The 21,897-nt window shown below is 38.7% G+C and overlaps 2 protein-coding genes across 10 annotated transcripts in view; one reads left to right on the top strand and one right to left on the bottom strand.

The window, feature by feature from the left end:
- The window catches only part of ppfia2 (PTPRF interacting protein alpha 2), a 222,827-nt gene extending 220,467 nt beyond the window's left edge, over positions 1 to 2,360 (top strand). For all 8 annotated transcript variants that reach the window (XM_047390065.1, XM_047390062.1, XM_047390063.1 and 5 more), the window contains one exon: positions 1,186 to 2,360. In XM_047390065.1, coding sequence (XP_047246021.1) covers positions 1,186 to 1,197 — 12 coding nt within the window. In that variant the 3' untranslated portion in view covers positions 1,198 to 2,360. The remainder of the gene's footprint in view (positions 1 to 1,185) is intronic.
- A 2,685-nt stretch (positions 2,361 to 5,045) lies between these two features.
- The window catches only part of acss3 (acyl-CoA synthetase short chain family member 3), a 48,172-nt gene continuing 31,320 nt past the window's right edge, over positions 5,046 to 21,897 (bottom strand). For both annotated transcript variants that reach the window (XM_047390073.1, XM_047390074.1), the window contains 7 exons: positions 9,576 to 9,671; positions 8,806 to 8,869; positions 7,609 to 7,690; positions 7,183 to 7,305; positions 6,997 to 7,096; positions 6,061 to 6,236; positions 5,046 to 5,815 (listed from right to left, as the gene is read on the bottom strand). In XM_047390073.1, coding sequence (XP_047246029.1) covers positions 5,732 to 5,815; positions 6,061 to 6,236; positions 6,997 to 7,096; positions 7,183 to 7,305; positions 7,609 to 7,690; positions 8,806 to 8,869; positions 9,576 to 9,671 — 725 coding nt within the window. In that variant the 3' untranslated portion in view covers positions 5,046 to 5,731. The remainder of the gene's footprint in view (positions 5,816 to 6,060; positions 6,237 to 6,996; positions 7,097 to 7,182; positions 7,306 to 7,608; positions 7,691 to 8,805; positions 8,870 to 9,575; positions 9,672 to 21,897) is intronic.

The raw sequence follows: 21,897 nt of genomic DNA, 5'->3' as shown, positions 1-21,897 counted from the left end.
TATAATCTAAACCAAGGAACACATATTTGGGGTTTTACTGAATTAAACTTTGTGCTGGTGCTCACCCACAGAAAAATACAGAGTTCAGTGAGTGCATTGGGATGAAATCCAGTACATTATGTTGAACTACTGACCGTATTTTAATTAAGGTGATGCAAGAGCCTGCAATTATATACAGAAGATAGTACAAGGTTGATGTTCAGACAGCAACTAAAATATCTGCAAAAATTAAATGTCTTATAAATACAGTGCAAACTGATATCTGGTTATGTCTATTTGGATCATTTTTACAATTAAGAGAAAGCATAAAAAGCAACTATATTTAGAGATGTTTCAATAATATTCTGCATTGTACAGAGACAGAGGTGCTTACTGCCTCCAACTAAAACAATCACCAAAGAATTGTGGCAGCAACCCTCAAGAAAAAAGGCAGCAATATGGCCCCAAGGCAAGCCAGCTGGCTCCCGCTTGCAAAGTTAAATCAGCATCATAGAACCATCAAGTGACAATGCTTGGCTGACTACCTCCCATTGTAGCTCAGATGAGTAACCGTAGCATCTCAAACCTCTCCGCCTAAGTGCTAGGCTAATAGTTACTTTCTGCTCTGTTCAGCTTCTAATCTCTGTAAAACTTGCATTTTATGAAACAAGAAACGTTTGTGTGACTGTGTTTGACTCTGTAAAAGGTCAAAGGCACTAAGAGCAACTATATGATATCTGTTAAGCCATGCAGACAAAAATAGATGGATTAAAAAAATTAAAATCACTAATAGAACATCAACAACAGGTATCTAGTCAATTGGTCAAGGATCCTAACCCTAACAGAATTAAAGTAACTCCTAGTTGACATCAGCAAAGCTAAAGTGCTGGTATTTTAAAATGGAAAAAAAACAAGGCTTTCATGAATCACCAACACACAAATCATTCATGCCAGAAATGCTAAGAGCCAACCCTTGTAAGTTCAACTGAACCTACAGTCACCATCAACAAGCAAAACTAAACTTTAAACTGCCAGAGGTCTTTATCAAAGTCAGCCAATGTTGCATCACAGGGTTTCTAACTCATTAAAGCAGCCAAACAAAGTAAAGGAAGGTGGGTTTATGTGAGTACCTCAGTGTATTTCTTGGCTAACTCTGACATGTTCAGAAAAGATCTGACACAGCTAACCTTTTGTTTTCCCTTTCAGCTACAGTTCTGAATGAACGGGCCAATCAACAATCCGATGACATGCACTGCCAAGAAGTCCTGCTTTCCTCTCTGATCCCCTCCTCCATGACTTCTAAAGCGGGCACCAGGTGCCGGTGCTAAACTGTCCTGCAGGCTGCCTCATTGTCACCATTTCTACCTTTTAACTTGTCAGAGCATAGTGTACTGTGTATTTCTTCTACAGGAGATGTGTAGGTTATCTGTAAATTCTTATAAATATGTCATTTTTATTATATACACACAGACATCTATGTATAAATAGATATTAAGGGTTTGTGCAAAAAATGTCCCTGCCACCTCATTTAGTGGACCATAGATGAATATATGCTGCTCTTTAAACTCTCCATTAGACCCTGTTCCTCTAGATCATTTTGTACATATGGTTTTATTTTTTCATTGTGCTAATGAAAATTATGAAGAACCTGTGCTGGACCATAGAGAGGAAGAAACTCCAGATGTTGTGAAGGCCTGCACTCTAGTGGTGAGCTACTCTTACAACAACATTCTTCTTATGGACTCACCATCATGTATAGGATGCAGCTTTTCAGGCGGAGTTGTCAGCACACTGGAACAACGTGACAAGCACTTTCATACAACTGCATCAACTCAGACTATTTAGTAGCCAAGGACAAAACAAGAGACGCTGAAGCGATCTGAAGGTGCACAACTTCCACTCGGAGAACATAAAAAGCATCAGCGGAGCCGTCACTTGTCTGTACGTTTTGTCAGGCAGCACATTAACACAGACTACACTTACAGCCAAGCTGGCCTTCTACCCTGCCCCTCCTGTTAACAGAACAGATGAAATAACTGAAAGACAGACTGCTTTAGCTCATAGTGTGTGTAGAGTGTTTATGACCATGTCGAAGTGAGGTGACTTAATGATTAAAAAAAAACCTGTTGCTTGCTGTGACTTCCATCTCAGTGTAAATGTTCTTTGTTTCAGTCAGTTTTCAGGGTAATTATTGTACAGCCCTGTTATTTGTCTTTAATTGTTTCTGACGGACAGCAAACGTCTTACACATTTGTTTTTACATTTGCACGAATGAGAATTATTTTGGTTCCCATTTTTTTTTTTTTATTACTTCTTGTACTTTGGTCAAAACTAAGTGGTGAGCAAACAAATTTTCATTGTCAATAAAAAAAAGACAGTGAGCTGTTTGCATTGGTTTTCATTCAAATTAAGCGACAATGACATTCCAAAAAATAGTCGCCCTGACTTACGATTAGACCTTTGTTACTTAAAGAGCCACGACTGGCCAATTAGCATACCAGTAAATAGTTACCATTTAAAAGTCCTAGTCTACAGTCTTAACCCCTCGTAGATCATTATCGCAATTTTGCCTCAAACCAGCACACAGCCAAGGTGGTTTATGGAGGTGATATATTTAAATTAACAACCTCTGCTAATTTAAAACATATGTTCAGTGTTGGCCTAAACTAAAGCAATCCCATTAAAGAAACTCACTAAATGTACAGGTCCTTCTCAAAATATTAGCATATTGTGATAAAGTTCCTTATTTTCCATAATGTCATGATGAAAATTTAACATTCATATATTTTAGATTCATTGCACACTAACGGAAATATTTCAGGTCTTTTATTGTCTTAATACGGATGATTTTGGCATACAGCTCATGAAAACCCAAAATTCCTATCTCACAAAATTAGCATATTTCATCCGACCAATAAAAGAAAAGTGTTTTTAATACAAAAAACGTCAACCTTCAAATAATCATGTACAGTTATGCACTCAATACTTGGTCGGGAATCCTTTGGCAGAAATGACTGCTTCAATGCCGCGTGGCATGGAGGCAATCAGCCTGTGGCACTGCTGAGGTCTTATGGAGGCCCAGGATGCTTCGATGGCGGCCTTTAGCTCATCCAGAGTGTTGGGTCTTGAGTCTCTCAACGTTCTCTTCACAATATCCCACAGATTCTCTATGGGGTTCAGGTCAGGAGAATTGGCAGGCCAATTGAGCACAGTGATACCATGGTCAGTAAAACATTTACCAGTGGTTTTGGCACTGTGAGCAGGTGCCAGGTCGTGCTGAAAAATGAAATCTTCATCTCCATAAAGCTTTTCAGCAGATGGAAGCATGAAGTGCTCCAAAATCTCCTGATAGCTAGCTGCATTGACCCTGCCCTTGATAAAACACAGTGGACCAACACCAGCAGCTGACATGGCACCCCAGACCATCACTGACTGTGGGTACTTGACACTGGACTTCTGGCATTTTGGCATTTCCTTCTCCCCAGTCTTCCTCCAGACTCTGGCACCTTGATTTCCGAATGACATGCAGAATTTGCTTTCATCCGAAAAAAGTACTTTGGACCACTGAGCAACAGTCCAGTGCTGCTTCTCTGTAGCCCAGGTCAGGCGCTTCTGCCGCTGTTTCTGGTTCAAAAGTGGCTTGACCTGGGGAATGCGGCACCTGTAGCCCATTTCCTACACACGCCTGTGTAAAGTGGCTCTGGATGTTTCTACTCCAGACTCAGTCCACTGCTTCCGCAGGTCCCCCAAGGTCTGGAATCGGCCCTTCTCCAAAATCTTCCTCAGGGTCCGGTCACCTCTTCTCGTTGTGCAGCGTTTTCTGCCACACTTTTTCCTTCCCACAGACTTCCCACTGAGGTGCCTTGATACAGCACTCTGGGAACAGCCTATTCGTTCAGAAATGTCTTTCTGTGTCTTACCCTCTTGCTTGAGGGTGTCAATAGTGGCCTTCTGGACAGCAGTCAGGTCGGCAGTCTTACCCATGATTGCGGTTTTGAGTGATGAACCAGGCTGGGAGTTTTAAAGGCCTCAGGAATCTTTTGCAGGTGTTTAGAGTTAACTCGTTGATTCAGATGATTAGGTTCATAGCTCGTTTAGAGACCCTTTTAATGATATGCTAATTTTGTGAGATAGGAATTTTGGGTTTTCATGAGCTGTATGCCAAAATCATCCATATTAAGACAATAAAAGACCTGAAATATTTCAGTTAGTGTGCAATGAATCTAAAATATATGAATGTTAAATTTTCATCATGACATTATGGAAAATAATGAACTTCATCACAATATGCTAATATTTTGAGAAGGACCTGTACATCTAAATAAAGGATATCGGAGAAGTTAAATCTTGAGTAGAGAAAGGAAACTCTGGGTCAATTTACTCCTTTGCCAAATCATACCACTATCCAAACAACTTAGTAGTGGTCAGTTTATGTTACCTTATAACTTAAGACTCCTTGATCAAACTAAAATAACTCAGCAACCTCCTGTTGTTAGGTGTTCTTGGAGACACATCCACATTTCCTTACAGTAGAGCAGGAGAAAAGTATAGTTTCGGTTGTCAAAGCATGTAAGAAACATCCCAAAGCTGGGTACAAATTGATGCATGGTCAGTATAATGCATCATGTAGAAGGCACCTCTTTTTTGTACCCCAGAAAAGTGGAGTACCAAACAACCAATACTGCACAAGTTCAAAATGCCAAAGTGGCAACATGACCAAAGTAGTACCTGTGCAGTTTTGGACTTTTTGCTTCCAGCTTTTTCAGGCACAAAAAGGAGACATCTGGATGTTTTATAAACAATCGAAACCCCGTTGGGATGTTTCTCACCAGCTTTGGCACCCGACCATTTAAAAAGTGTTTACTGTAAACATGCTATAAGGAAATCTGATCATGTGACTCCAATAAAAATCTAGCAGCAGGAGTACAATCTGAGTTATTTTGGTTTGATCAGTAGTCATATTTAATAAGAAGTGACTGGCCAAGAATCACTACCTTTTAACAAAATATTAGAGTATTTTCCAGATCATCTACCTAAAACAAAAAAAAGCTAAATAACCCTTTCAGTTAAGTCTAAATGCAGGATAATCATTTATTCAACACTACAAGTACTTGTAGTCGTTCCTTGATTGGCTATTATTAATCAGTGACATTCAATATGTCCAACAACAAATGCAGTCCCAGTCTGATGTTTTACACCAAATCTCTGACTCAAACAGATCCACCTCATTACACAGAAACCTGACTTTCTGTAGTACAGCTCACTGGTTACTTTTGTCAACTGTTTAAAAACCCACACTGTGATTGGTTTGTTCAATAATCTAAAAAGAGTTAATCAAGCGCCGTTGTAAAATGTGTAAATAAGACATGAGAAATACTGATCCTGACAAAGCATGTATAGTTGTTTAGAAACATGTTTCTTTGTTTATATTGGAAAAACATTTTTGAATTTGAACCAAAACTGAAAAATGTTTCTCAACCAATTTCAGCTAGATTTGTTGGGATTTAACCATAAGATTCTACTGAATTACCACTAAAACTTTCTTAATGGCCTATAATCAGCATTAATGTTCAAGTATTAAAAGCCGAAGGGCAGACACACATTGTTTAATGTTGCTCTAAGGTCCATCAGTTGTATTAGTCGGGATGCCTAATTTTTCCAAATGCTTTCACATTCATTCAACTACACAATGTAAACGGAGTAAAGTGGTAGTCCGGTTTTCAAGCCTCGGTTTTCTTTGCCACCGGTGTGTTCAAGCTGCACCTCGTCTCAGAACGTTTTGTACTTGCCTCTCAATGTCTTTAAACACTTCTGGGTCCTCAATGGTTGGAGTAATCTGTAAAAAAAGAAATATTTAATTTAAGTGAAAATCTAAAACTGCTATTTGTGAATCTATATTTACCTGAAATTGTAACAGATTAGTTAAAATAGGCCCTGCACCATGACCCAGCATGACAAAAACAGAACCTTTAAGTATTTTCCCCCAAGATAAAGAAAAAGTCCTACTGATAATTGTTTCACAAATTTAATGAATGATTACTGTAAAATGCTCAGAACATGTCCCAGCACGTTGCATCTTACCTTGTAGGGTTTGCCGTTGATCAGGTTGGCCAAAGAAGAACGGGGGATTTTTCCAGAACGGGTCTTTGGTAACCCGTGGACGAAGAGAACATTCCTAAAGGCGGCCACAGGTCCTATGTTGTCTCTCACAAGCTTCACAATCTCCTTTATGATTTCTTCCTTAGTTTTATGCACACCTGAAACAAAACAAATGCAAAAATAAAAATGTGGAAAATGATGCAAACATTTGTATTTGCCCTCCTTGAGTCAATACTTTGTAGAAACCCTTTTGCTGTTGGGACAGCTCCCAGGACATCTAGAGACTGACATTTTCTTTCCATAGAAGCTTAAGTTCAGACAGACTGAATAGGCAGCGTCTGGACTGGGCCATTATGATCCATGGATATGCTTTGATCTAAACCATTCTATTGTAGCTCTGGTTGTATGTTTAGTCAGGGCCCTGCTAGAAGGTGAACCTCTGCCCTGTTCTTAAATACTCTAAAGCTTCTGTCAGGTTTTCTTCCAGTATTGCCCTTTATTTAAAATCATCCATTTCTACCAGCTAATGACCACCATGCGTCAATGTAGGGATGGTGTGTTAGAAGTGCAGTGTTACTTCTTCACCACACATAACATTTTGCACACAGCCTCAAGTTCAATTTTGGTCTCATCTGACCCCTACATGGCCAGTGGCTAAAAGGACTTCACCCTTTCTTTCAACGACGACTTTCTACTTATCACTCTCCCAAAAAGCCCAGATTTGTGGAGTACACAACTAATAATTATCCTGTCACCACTGTAGCTGTGTATTTCTGGCCCTGTCATCTGCTTCTCAAATGCAAGTTTCTCTTTTCAGGATATTGCATTAAAAAAAAAAAAGTAAATTCATGTATGTTATGGTTGTAATATGATCAAATGTAAAATGTGCATACTTTTGCTGGGCACTGTATTGCTCACCTTGTTTAAGTACACACAGCGCCAAAGGAACATGGCCTTTCAGAGTGTCCTCAAGGCCCACCACAGCACAGTCTCCCACTGCAGAGTGCAGAAGCACTGACTGGAAAACACAAACGCATCCTTGCAATTAGGAAAAAAACTACTAGGAAAATTGCGGTTTCAAATCCTGTGCGATGGTTTTCCCACCTCCTCTAATGCTCCAGCAGACAGCCTGTGACCTGCCACATTGATGACATCATCAGACCGGGACATGATGTAAAGGAAACCTTCTTTGTCTAAAAAGCCAGCATCCATTGTGTCATAGTATCCCTAAAGGGGAAGGATTAAACAAGAGGAAGCCAGAAGAACTGTCTCTAGTATAATCCCAAATTATCTATCTATCTATCTATCTATCTATCTATCTATCTATCTATCTATCAGCATTTCATTAAAACATCCTGCAGACCCTACATGCTGCAAATAGATCAGAAAAGTCTGCAATATCAAATTTAAACACTAGAGGTCTACCTTTTGCTGCAAAAAGTCACAGTCTTTTAAAAAGTATACTTTGTTTTCTTAAAAGCAAAACTGACCACAACCTAAACAGCATTACAATGTAGATAATTAAATTACTGGGAACGTGGAGAAGTAGAGCTCCTTGAACAAATCCTGGTTTTGCCACAGGGACAGTGCAGCTCCGGGTGGTAAAGGCAGTCTGAGGGGAAAAGAACAGAATTAAATTAACTTAAAAATAAAATTAAAAATAGTCTGGCTTGGGAGAAATGTGGGACCCATTGTCTAGCTGCCTCTTAATAGGTTCTAGGTAGCATTAAATCTAATAGGCTACCAATGGTTTAGAGCCAAACTGACACAAACAAAAGAATTGTGTGTTTATTTTTAATTTATTGCAGTTCTTCTTGATATGCAGTCAAGCTCTGCTAGACCTTAACTGATCCACAGACACAGGCACCCAAACAAACAAAAAGCAAGAAAGGAAAGGTCAGGAAGTCATTGTTTACTAAGAGACTACAAGTAATCCCCCCTCTTAGCCAGTTTCCTCCATGTCCTGAACCCTTAATCTAACTGTGCAGAGAAAAAGCTCACCCCAAGGAAAAGATTTTACCCAAGGAAAACCTATTTTTTATCTTATGTTGTTATTCCTGTTTCAAACCAAAAAGTATTTGTAAGCCTGATACATGAACTCAATTGGGATAAAAATGCTGATGTAGCTGTGCATTATTATATTAGGAACCAATATATTTTGGATCAGAATGCTGTAGCTTTCTTGCAACTTTCTAATGAAAGACAAAGAGTTTGTGATGCTTTAAAATGTGCCCTGTTGGCTGCATGGACTCTTGGCAAAGCTGCAGACCCAGTTTGAGAATGAAATAGAAGAAATGGTCCAGATTTTCTCATAAGACCAGAAAGAACAATAACACAGCTGTTCCTGTCTGTCTTAAGAGCTCAAACTCACTTGATGCACCCCATATTGGAAATCCCCCCTCAGCAGCACTTGGTCATTACCAGCATTTTTAAAAAGTGCGGGGGAGTGGAATGGAGGGTGATAACAGATAGGAAACAGACTGGCACTGAAAGCAGCACAAAAGAGCTCAGCTACTTTCAGTGAAGTCCACTTAGCGACCCTGTTTTACAAAAACATTTCCATTACCAGCCCTTTGCTTCCAGAAACACTAACGTGTGGAGTCAGACATATGCTGCCCATCTAACTGAGATCGTATGTGCAAAATGCTCTTCTGTAAACACATACTGTACATCTGGGAGTTTTAAAACAGAACCAAAGGAAGTTGCCCACACATCAGCTTGGCTTACCTGACCACAATATTTCCCAGAGTTCTTGGCTTCACCTCCTGCATGTCATCATCAATCACAGTGACTAAAAAAAAACAAAACAAAAAAAACAGGAAGATGGATCAGTTTATTCTTAGTAGCTGTGTTAACACTGAACATTTTGAAGAATATGATTGAAAAAACTAATTTGTAACTAGTTCTTACACATTTCTCATGTCAAAATCCCACATTAAAATCTCCAGAGCTCCCAGTCATTTTTTAAGACAATGTTGTTAAATATAAAACATACTTAGGGTTTTGTTGCACTCGCATTAACTTGTGGATTTATGAAATTACAAATGATGACAGAAATTTCGATAGTGGTCAGACTTTTGAACGGATGGATGAATGGAGGTATGGTCGGATGGACAGACAAGAGATGAAGAGGGATGAAAAGATGGAGAGATGCAGGGACTGATTTATGGACAGACTAATTGATGGTAGGATGGATGAGTGATGAACAGACAGACACAGACAGAGAGGCTGACTGATGAATGAATATATATGGGGATATACAAAAGGATAAATAGATGGATAACTGATTCATGGACAGATGGATGGACTAATTTACAGTAAAAAAGTAGACAGGCTGGAAAATCTTTTAGAGAATGGAAGAAGGAATTAAATCTAGAAACACATTAACTAATACTGGACCAAAATTCCAAAACCTTTTCAAGACTTCGTAAGAACCCTGCGACCAGAAAATGTTTTGCAAAACATAATGAAAAGTTAATTCTTGGTAATTCTCTTACCATTATAACCTGGAACTGGTTTTCCAGCCTGGCCTGCAGGTGGCGTGAGTGAGTTACCCAGGCCAATACAGGAGGAAGTTATAGCTGAACCAGTTTCTAAAGAAAAACAACCAAAAAATACAGTTTCACTAAACTTGAGAGCTCACTCATAAAAGGGAGATCAAACATTTAAATCTGAATTTCAGAAACCGTTTTATAGTTTTAACGTCCCATTTGTATGTGCTAAACAATTTAATGGCAATTTGATCCAAGCAAAATGTCTCATATTGTGTTCTTCTGTGAGCAGCATTAACCTACATAACAAAACTATGACAGCTCCTGTGGGTTCTCCCCAGCTCCACCACAGAACTATGCTCCAGTTACAGCAGAGACTCGGCTGGCAGGCCTGCTCGCCCACCCACCAAAGGAATAGCAGAATCAATCCAGCTCAGCAAGGGAGATTACATCAGATACAGCAGCTGAGTGTGCCAGCATCAGCATCTGTCTTTGGTGGTAAATGCAAAACCCCAGATCCGTGAAGAGATTTTCCTCCCTTCTTCGCCATGTCCGTGCATAAAGGTTATAGTATATATGTACGAACAAATAAAGGTTATAGTATATATGCACGAACAAGCATCATATTTGTATTTTATTTTCTGTAACAAAACTATTCCACCAAACCCGAGCTCTACAAAACAGCAAATGCTTGATGGACCAAATTTATATAGAGCTTTTCCAGTCATACTGACCATTCAAAACGATTTATGCTAGAGCCACATTCACCCAATCACACTCACAAACACGCACACATTCACACATTTAAACAGACAAGTATAGGATCATGTTGATGAAGCTTATGCCTAAATATATGACTCTGAAACAGAAAGCATGTGGAGTAAATGTAACGCTACATTTTCTTATTTATGTCATTAAGTTTATATAACAGCAAATTACAACAATACCAATCCAGCATCATGTATTCTACTACAAATTAGTTTTTTTTCTGTTTTTGCTTTTTCTGTCACACTTAAACATTTCATATAAAATATTTTATATCAGAGAAAGATAACCAGAGTAAATACAAAATTAATTTATCATTTATAAGAGGGAATAAGCTATCTAAACCAACCTAACCCTATGTGACAAAGGGAGTTACAAGGCAAAAACCACAGTTAACGCAATGGCCCTTTCTCATTTTGCTAAAAACATTTTAATGGTTCCCAAAAAATTGGGGGGAAAAAAAAAATTCTGTGGACTGGCTAGTAAAAAGCAAACGTTTGTGGAAGGTGTGTGTCCTGTCACGTCTGGCCTAAAACTAACAGAATGTCTTTTCTGAAATGCTGACAGTAAAACGTGGTGGTAGTGTGATGGTCCGGGTTTGTTCCTCTACTGCTTCAGGACCTGGAAGTGTTGCTGTTATTTAAAGTACCATGAATTCTGTTCTCTACCAGGTTTGCCTAATGTCACTGTAGTGGCATAGCCTCATACAACAGAGCACATAAGCAAGTCATCAAGGAGATCCTGAACAGATTGGAAATTAAAGTATATTCATATCATAATATAAAAAAATGCCAATGTAAGGAATGCAATAGAGTGATGGACTATCTATGCATTCCCAGCATTGGCTGCTTTGTGTTCATACTTCAGGTTGTGAACATAATACTCACAGCATAGTATCACAGAAACAATGCTACCAAGAGAAGAATATTTTAAGCATTTCAAAATGCTCTAGATTGCTTAAGTCTTACATACGCTACCGCTCAAAGGTTCAAGGTCACTTAGAAATGTCCTTATTTTTTAAGAAAAAGCACAATTTTCTTCAATTTAATTAACATAATAAGAAATACAGTTGAGACAATATTAAAGTGGTAAATGATTGTTATAGCAGGAAACAGCAGATTTTATTGGAATTTCTACAGGCCTATTTTCAGCAACCATCATCCCTGTGTTCTAATGGTACATTTTTTATAGTTGTAAGTATGCCCTTACTGTAGAGTCAAATTTCTTATTTTTTGGTTTTATCTTTTTTACTTGTGTAAATCTGCATGCTTCTGTTTTGCCTGCCACCGGAATTTCCCCACAGAAGGACAAGAAATTATATTTCTATGTCTATTGTATTCTATTTCTCTTGATAACACAAACTGTGTTGAAAAGTAAAACTTCAACTTATAATGGCTTTGAAACAACCATCTTTGGAAAGAAATATAGACAATTGTGTTTGAGTCTGAATCAAAAGAAGAACATACAGGAAGAAAGAGTAATGGACAGATGGACAGATAGATTTAAGAATTGGAATGAAAAGGCAGAGGACAGAAACAGCCTGATGAACTACTGGATATACAGGTCCTTCTCAAAATATTAGCATATTGTGATAAAGTTCATTATTTTCCATAATGTAATGATGAAAATTTAACATTCATATATTTTAGATTCATTGCACACTTACTGAAATATTTCAGGTCTTTTATTGTCTTAATACGGATGATTTTGGCATACAGCTCATGAAAACCCAAAATTCCTATCTCACAAAATTAGCATATTTCATCCGACCAATAAAAGAAAAGTGTTTTTAATACAAAAAACGTCAACCTTCAAATAATCATGTACAATTATCCACTCAATACTTGGTCGGGAATCCTTTGGCAGAAATGACTGCTTCAATGCGGCGTGGCATGGAGGCAATCAGCCTGTGGCACTGCTGAGGTCTTATGGAGGCCCAGGATGCTTCGATAGCGGCCTTTAGCTCATCCAGAGTGTTGGGTCTTGAGTCTCTCAACGTTCTCTTCACAATATCCCACAGATTATCTATGGGGTTCAGGTCAGGAGAGTTGGCAGGCCAATTGAGCACAGTGATACCATGGTCAGTAAACCATTTACCAGTGGTTTTGGCACTGTGAGCAGGTGCCAGGTCGTGCTGAAAAATGAAATCTTCATCTCCATAAAGCTTTTCAGCAGATGGAAGCATGAAGTGCTCCAAAATCTCCTGATAGCTAGCTGCATTGACCCTGCCCTTGATAAAACACAGTGGACCAACACCAGCAGCTGACACGGCACCCCAGACCATCACTGACTGTGGGTACTTGACACTGGACTTCTGGCATTTTGGCATTTCCTTCTCCCCAGTCTTCCTCCAGACTCTGATTTCCGAATGACATGCAGAATTTGCTTTCATCCGAAAAAAGTACTTTGGACCACTGAGCAACAGTCCAGTGCTGCTTCTCTGTAGCCCAGGTCAGGCGCTTCTGCCGCTGTTTCTGGTTCAAAAGTGGCTTGACCTGGGGAATGCGGCACCTGTAGCCCATTTCCTGCACACGCCTGTGCACGGTGGCTCTGGATGTTTCTACTCCAGACTCAGTCCACTGCTTCCGCAGGTCCCCCAAGGTCTGGAATCGGCCCTTCTCCACAATCTTCCTCAGGGTCTGGTCACCTCTTCTCGTTGTGCAGCGTTTTCTGCCACACTTTTTCCTTCCCACAGACTTCCCACTGAGGTGCCTTGATACAGCACTCTGGGAACAGCCTATTCATTCAGAAATTTCTTTCTGTGTCTTACCCTCTTGCTTGAGGGTGTCAATAGTGGCCTTCTGGACAGCAGTCAGGTCGGCAGTCTTACCCATGATTGGGGTTTTGAGTGATGAACCAGGCTGGGAGTTTTAAAGGCCTCAGGAATTTTTTGCAGGTGTTTAGAGTTAACTCGTTGATTCAGATGATTAGGTTCATAGCTCGTTTAGAGACCCTTTTAATGATATGCTAATTTTGTGAGATATGAATTTTGGGTTTTCATGAGCTGTATGCCAAAATCATCCGTATTAAGACAATAAAAGACCTGAAATATTTCAGTTAGTGTGCAATGAATCTAAAATATATGAATGTTAAATTTTCATCATGACATTATGGGAAATAATGAACTTTATCACAATATGATAATATTTTGAGAAGGACCTGTACATCGACGGATGGACAATTCAAAAGAAGGGCAGAGAAATTGATGGGTGGAGGAATGGGAGACAGGAAAAAAATATGGTTGGACAGAAGGCACAAACCTGTGGATTGAGGGAAGGATGGATAAAGTGATGGATGGATAGATGGTTGACCGCTAGATGGACATGAAAACCAATGGGTTGAATGGATGGGTGAAGGAACAGAAAACAACAGATGGATAAATGGATAGATAAATCCAACATTTACGCACATCTCTCTACAAGATCTCATATTGGCTAGACATGAAAACACAGAAATCAAATTATAATCCTTTCATGAATGCATAGGAACCTTGCAATTAAAACAATTAGATCTGCTAATTTCTTCTGAACATATGATTATAAATGCCAACAATTATTGTACAGGATGGTCCTGATTAAGACACAACAGCAACATGTTTGGTATCAGTCTGAGGAAAAGCATTGCTTAACTAAAAAGGTTACTTATATATTAAGAAACTGATAAACATAAACATGACAAAATTTTACCTAGAAAGATATATTGCCATTTTCTTTACAAAATAACCCAGTATTAGAAAAAAAGTAGGTCTGACCCTGAAGGTTTACTGTAAGGATCTTTTAAAAGCTCTCTTAAATTGCATGTTGACTGGAGCTTGACCTAACCCACTGAACTAGGGCAACACGAGTGAGAGTGTTTAATTCTGTCTGTCTAAAGCAGCAGACCTTACTGACAGAGATTTAAGGGCAGCCAATAAACATCAAACCTAGACAAAATATAGACATCTTAATATGGGCAGCCAAACTAAACTGGCTATGCAGTTTATTGGGATGAATTATTTTCAATAAATATGTATTTGTATTACTAAAGCATTGGTAATACACTTAAAAAGGAGGCTGATAAAAGAGATGCAGCAGCTCACCAAACTACTTTAAGACTGTAGCAGAAAGAGTGAAGAGATGATTAAACATTTAAAAAAACATTCTCACTTTGCAAACTTTAATTTGCTTTAATTTGCATTTGGGTTGAGTCATTTTCACATACATTCCCTGGCTTGAGTAAAACTTTAGTCTTTCATTTTCCTCCAGCTTCACACTCCTTTGTCCTGTACACAAAAATCAATCTTCCTTTGGCCTGTTGAAGATTACTTTGGCCAGTGCGAAGCCTTTTGTGTGTGATGAATGTGTGGAGAGAAGTAGAGAATGTTGGATGACACTTGGGAATAACAGGAACACAGTGGGATGTTTTGATGCAGAGAAGTCACTTTGAATAGTTGTGCTCAGGGTCAGGAGTCTGGAAGAGAACAGCTGCAAGAAAAAAAAAAGTTCCCCGAAGGGAGGAAAAAAGATTTCTGATCTGATGTGTTCTCTTTTAAACCCAAACTTTTTTCACTGAAAAAATAAAAAAGCTCAAACAACCTAACCCCTCTGTCTATAAACCTTACATGCAAGACAGACGAGGCCAACAGGGACTGGTTTCGCAGTCTACTATGATTCCGGAGTATAAATGCTTAAAAAATAATGAAAAAGTAGCACATTCACAACTCAGTTTCTGCATTAATGGTAATATTTTTAAACCAATTGCATCAGAGTTGTGGCTACCTTGCAGTAGACAGCTGTCCGGAGCTTCAGAGTTGACATTTCTGAAAAATGTCTTCCCACATCAACGAATCCCAAGATTCTATAAGATTATTATAATGGCCAGTGAAAATGAAGAGAAAAGATGTTGGATTATATAAAATATGATTAAGAGTTTAAATTGACTGAAAATAAAGAATAGAACCCTTCTTGGTGTTTTTTTTTTCCATATTTCAGAAAGGCTAGTGATCCAGTACCTCACTGCAGTGGAGATTGGGTGCAGTACAGGCAGGCCAGGAACAGACTAACAAAGGAGATCAAAGCAGCCAAGAGAAGCTACAGTGAGAAGCTGAAGAACAGCCTTTCTACTGGTGATACTTCAGCTGTAAGGATGGGTCTGAGAAACCTGACTGCCTATAGGAGCCCCCCCACCCATCCTGAACAGAACCCTCGCCTGGCTAACCGTCTGAATGGCTTCTACTGCCGACATGACAGGAAGCCGTTCACACCTCAAACCATCTCCTCCACATCCCATTCAGGAACAAATTCGAACCGTAAAACAACCAACCCCCTACCTTCAGATCCTCTGGCTGCACTAAAGATCTCCGAGGAAGATGTAAATAGGCTCTTTCACCGCATGAAAACAAAGAAAGCTGGAGGACCTGATAACGTCTCCCCATCATGCCTGAAAGCCTGTGGAAATCAACTTGCTCCGATTTTCACCCGGATTTTCAACAAGTCACTGGAGACGTGTGAGGTCCCCTCCTGCTTCAAACGATCCACTATCATCCCAGTACCCAAGAAACTCAACATCCTAGGATTAAATGACTACAGGCCTGTAGCCCTGATGTCTGTGATCATGAAATCCTTTGAGCGGCTGGTGTTGAAGCACCTGAAAGACATCACAGGCCCCCTGCTGGACCCCCTGCAGTTTGCTTACCGAGCAAACAGGTCGGCAGATGATGCTGTTAACTTAGGTCTACACTTCATCCTGCAACACCTCGACCATCCAGGGACGTACGCCAGGATCCTGTTTATAGGCTTCAGCTCGGCCTTCAACACCATCATACCAGACATCCTCCACCAGAAGCTCACCCAGCTCAACGTCCCAGCCTCCACTTGTCAGTGGATCAACAGCTTCCTGACACACTGACAGCAGCAGGTGAGACTGGGGAGCATCTTCTCCCAAATCAGATCAATAAGTACTGGTGCCCCCCAGGGGTGTGTTCTATCCCCACTCCTCTTCTCTCTGTACACAAATGACTGCACCTCATCGGACTCGTCCGTGAAACTCCTTAAGTTTGCAGACGACACCACTGTCATTGGACTGATCCAGGACGATGATGAGTCTGCATACAGACAGCAGGTGGATCGGCTGGTACACTGGTGTGGTCAGAACTACCTTGAACTCAACCCACTCAAGACTGTGGAAATGGTGGTGGACTTTCGGAGAACACCATCCCCATACATCCCTCTAACCATCCTCAACAACACCGTGCAGACCCCACACACCCTGCACATAAACTGTTCAGAGTTTTGCCTTCAGGTCAGCGCTACAGAGCTGTTTACTAAAACCAGCCGCCACAGAGACAGTTTCTTCCCCAAGGCTGTTTCTCTGTTGAACATTTAATAGAGTACCAAACAACTGCACACTGAAGTTGCAAATGCACCTTTGTATATGTGTATATTTGTATATATGTATTTAAAGACCTAAAGATATATGCATAAATATATTTTAGAATGCAAAAAAAAAAAAGAAAACCCAGAGAGCAAAGTGTACCAGAGTCAAATTCCTTGTTTGTTGTATGTACGAACTTGGCAATAAAGCTGATTCTGATTGAAGTATGTGTACCTAATGCAACAATGTATTTTATTTAGATTTGAATCGATGGACCAACATTTAGTAGCGCATAATTGTGAAGTAAAACAAATTATGAAAAGTGCATATTTATTAGGCACCCTTTACAGTAGTATTCTTAAATAAAAGACCTTTGATCTAAACTGACAGGCCAGACAAGGACAGTCTTAATTTCATATAAATGACCAAGAAGCCCATGGTACCTCTGGAGGAGCTGCAGAGAGCCACAACTCACAACAAATAGCTGTGCATTTCACAAATTTGGAAAAAAGCCATTGTTCACAATAGGTCATGTTTGTATTTTGCCACAAGCCATGTAGTGGAGACATCATACATTTGGAAGAAGGTGCTTCGATCAGATGAGGCTGAACATTTCGGCCTCCATACCAAACTGACACTGTCCAACCTCAAAGTTGTGGCAGCATCATGCTGCTGGGATGCCTTTCTTTAGCATGGACAGGAAAAGCTAATTTTAAATGACGGGAAGAAGAAATCATCTGAAAGCAAGGCTATTGCTGTTATGGCCAATAATTGATATTTATTTATGTCCTATATATTTCACTACACTTTTGTTTGACACTAAAAAAATGACCACACTTCTGACATTGCTTCTCTGCTTCACCAGTCACATGCCCCAACCTATACCACAAGGTCAACCCCCTGATCCTCCAAAAAGACAAACACAACAGCAACAACATTTAAATAAACATTGGTTATTAATATTGATCCAGTTTTACTTATCGGACCGATACATTAGAAAATGACTAGAATCGGCCGATGCCAATGTTAACGCCGATAATGTATATTGTGCATCTTTAGTGCATCCTAGGTTCACCTTCCAGTAGGACAATGGCACAAAACAGCCAAAGCTACAACACCGTGGTTTAGATAAAAATCCATTCTTATGTTAGAATGGCGTGGTCCAAGTCCAAACCTCAGTTGATCAGAGAATATGTGGCAAAACATGAAAATTGATTTTTATAGATCCTCTCCATTGGAGCTTGATCTTATTTGCAAAGAATGGATGACATTTTCAATTTTTAGATGAGGAAAGTTGCAATACCCAGATCCTAAAAGACCTGCAGCTGACCTGGAGCTCAATAAATATACATGCTTTTCCACTTCAGAATTATGCTTTACTTTGTTAGGCTATCACATAAAATCCAATAAAGAACACTGAATTTGTGGTTGTAACATGACAAAATGTAAAATAAATTAAAGGTGAATGAATACATTTGGCCAGAGAAACGTGTTTCTATTTTCTATTTTTTTCATTTTAAATACAGCAATTTATAATAGTGTATAAAAGCTAAACTTGACGGTATAATTTTTTTCTTTTTGAAAATTTAATTAAAAACAAAAAGATAGAACTCTTTTCAAAAATTAAAATTGTGACCAGCACTTTGGTTCTCTAGTTAGAATGTCAGCAGGAAAACCAACTCTTATCTACAGGAGAACCAAACTGAGTGGCAACCCCAGCAGAAACGGCCCAGAGGGTCTCTCTGTACATCATACATATGTATGGCAGAGCTCTAGGTTGTCTGTGTGATGTGTGGTGTGTGGTTGCTGTGGCAACTAGGTGAGGAGCTTAGAGAGAGGTGACCCAAGGTCAATGTAAAAAGAGACATGTGGTGTGGGCGAAGTTGCACATGAGAAAAAAGATAGTTTCTTTTTTAATCTACTTTACCAATTCAAAACTAATCTTCCCTCATTTAGAAATCAATTGCTTTTTTTATCTTAGCCGTTTGCAACCCAAAGTATTGTAGATGCCACCTTCCAAGAACAGGCCTGTAACACAGGTGACCAAACAAATTTCAGCCTGAAAAGACTCACAATAAGAAACAAGATGGCGATTAGAGAAGTTTATTGATAAAAGTTTATATCTTTGGCACTCGGACCCCGGAGGAAGACTTGAATGCTGAGAATGACATGAGCTTGAATTAACGTCTTAGGCTTAGAATTAGATAAGTCTTCCCCCCTTGGGATCTGATACTGGAGGTGGAGTGAAGGCCTAAGAATGTAAGGGAGATGGTGAGAAAACACATGAAAAGTGCATTTCACTGACTTCCAATACTCAGTGATTCAGTCAATTAACTGAAAAACAATCAGTTCCCACGCAGCTCTGATTGTTTGCTCAGAGCCAAGTTTATTAATATACATTCACCTTTCCAATAATGGAAATATTCATTTCCTAAAATGCAATTGTGATTACAACGAAGACAATGCTGTAAAAATATTTCTCTCATGTGACTTGAGTGGAAATAATCTCCAACTTAATTGACCCACATACCTCGGTTTGAGTCAAGAGAAATTAACGGTTAGCAATAAAAAAGAACAAAAAAAACCAGACACCGGGTTAGTTACTATAAATGCACCAAAAGGGCAAATTGCTTAAATTCTGTCATAACAACCTAGACAAAGGTGCATAAATAGACAACTTTTTAAAGTGATTATGTTGATAACTTTGAAGAAATAAAATTCCTTACCATACAGTCTATAGCAGAGTGCAATTGCTATAGTTTTAAATAGCTATGGCATCCAGTAAAATAAAAACAACAAGGCATGAGTCATTCCAAGGGAAACTGTCATCATCATAGAAAACAATTTCCACAGCAACAACAAAATGAGATACCACTGAACACAAAATGATTAAAAGGTAAATGGTTGCCACAATGCAAAAATAATAATAAATGGAATTTGGAATTTTGAACAAGTCTTCAAAATTTGTGCAGCAGCAAGCAGTGCTGCATTACTAATGCCAGCTTGGACATAAACAGGAACAAGTTGAGATTCAGCTTGATTTGGTTTATTTTCTCTCATCTTTTTGTCAATTTAGAATGTGAATGGAGAACTATACAATACACTCACAGATTTCAGTAAACTGATGTCTCAAACTTCAAGAAGTTTTCTTGTTTTACCAAAATGTTTAAAATCCATGTAAACTACAAGTAATCCTCTTTAGTCTACTAGTTATTAGGGCATGAACAATACATTATTATTTGTGGTCTGATGTCACTTGCAAACTATTCTAGTGCCAGAAATATCAGACCCTTAAAATACAACATGAGCACAGTGTGTTACATCATAAATGCTACCAAAATTACAAAGAGGAAGATGTTCTGTTACTTACCAACAAAGGCATGGGCCAATTGAAATTGTTCATATAAAAGTCCCTTCTCAATTTCTGGTTCAACTAATAACCATAAGAACGTGTTAAATAGAGGTTTCTAAAGATAACAGATCAGATAAACGTCTAAATGGTAAAAACGTACCTTTACAACTTAACTATTTCAAGAATAAAACATTTTCAGTGTTTCCTTTTTGTTTATAGGTTTCAGGTAGCAGTAGCATTAATGACTAGCTTAGTTTTTTCATATATAAGCAGCAAAATTAAACAGAGAAACAAAAATTAAAAGTTACAAACTACTTTTTGGTTGTGAAGGTGCACAGAGACAACAAAATAAACTGATGTGGATTAAATACACATGTATAGGTTTTTGAAAATTGTTATGCTTTCAACCTGGGAGGTGTTCCCCAGCCAGTTTAACACACGGCAGCCATATCACAAGCTGTGAATCTTATGCCGACTTCAGATTTAAGACAAATGTTATTTTTAAGGAACTTTGAATGTAATGTTTACGACCATTTACATTGTACGTAGATTCCACTGAAGGCATCAAAACTCTGAATGTGCACATATATAATTATGTAGCAAACAAAAGATTGTAAAATAACTTTAAATATGTTTTATATTTTAGATTTCTTAAAGCAGCTGGCTTGTGCTGTGATGACGGAAATATTAACCCCTGGCCATCTCTCAATGAACCTCTGGGAAGTTCTTTCAAGACACTTTGGAAAACCATTCCTAGTGACAACGTCATGAAGCTCTTGGAGAGAATGCTGAGAGCAAAGCAGTAATCAAAGAAAAGTATGGTTATTTTGAAGAATCTAAAATATAAAAATGTTTAGAGTTAATTCACACTTTTTGTTTCCTACATGATTCCATGTGTGTTCATTTATAGTTTTGTTGCCTTTAATGAGAATATACAATTTAAGTAGTCATGAAAATAAAGAGCCACTAAGTGAAAAAGTGTATGTAAAACGTTTGACCGGTAGTGTATAATGAAGATAACATTAAATATTTAGATGTCTTAAGAGCACCGAATTTCCATTTTTACCTCTAATATAGATTAGCTCAGACATCAAGCCTCATTTCAAACATTTGATCAGAGGTGACATCACACTGTGTGTCAGAATCCCCACTGTAAAACTAACTAGACAAAAAAAATAATGAAGATAGGGGTTCAAAGCTCAAAACAGAACAGCCTTCCTGTTATCCATGGAAGTCTCCCTATGTTTAAGCACGGTCTAAATTAACAGCAGACAGGAGACCATGGAAAATAGTTTCCTTTAAAAAGCTTCTATCACATTTTGTGCTTCCTCTGGCTTCACTTTTAAACAGTAAAAGGAGCAAAGCTTGAGTCTTTACCCTCAGTGAGAACTTCCCCACTGCAGAGTTGTTAAATTCACTGGGTGGAAAAAACAGACTTTTGAGTTTACAACAGGGAATTTAAGCTGAAAAATAGTAATTTCTGGTCATCAGCCAATTCTGCTGTGCATTTCTAATGCATTCAAGTAAAAAGCAAAATGTTCTTTACTGCTGCTACTAGTGTAATGTTGCTGTTGAGGCCCACCTCAAGGGAGTGGGCCTCTGCGCAGCAGTCCACCACTTAATGTGCGATTGTCTGAATGCTAACAGGAATACAAACATTAGTTTGTAATGTACTAAATTGGTTATACTTAAGTTATGGACATAGTGGATCCAAGGCAGAAATTTTGGTCATGAAATTGGAAAATAAAAAATGTAAGTTATTAAAAAAAAACATTGATTTTGATTCAAGAGTCAATTATTAGAAAAAAGTCAAATAGGATTGGCTTTGTCAATAATTTGTTGTAATATTCAATCAACTGC

Source organism: Girardinichthys multiradiatus, chromosome 17 (genome assembly GCF_021462225.1).
Source record: "Girardinichthys multiradiatus isolate DD_20200921_A chromosome 17, DD_fGirMul_XY1, whole genome shotgun sequence".
Taxonomy (NCBI): Eukaryota; Metazoa; Chordata; class Actinopteri; order Cyprinodontiformes; family Goodeidae; genus Girardinichthys; species Girardinichthys multiradiatus.
The sequence above is the reverse complement of the archived record's forward strand: the minus strand, read 5'-3'. Positions and strand labels throughout refer to the sequence as shown.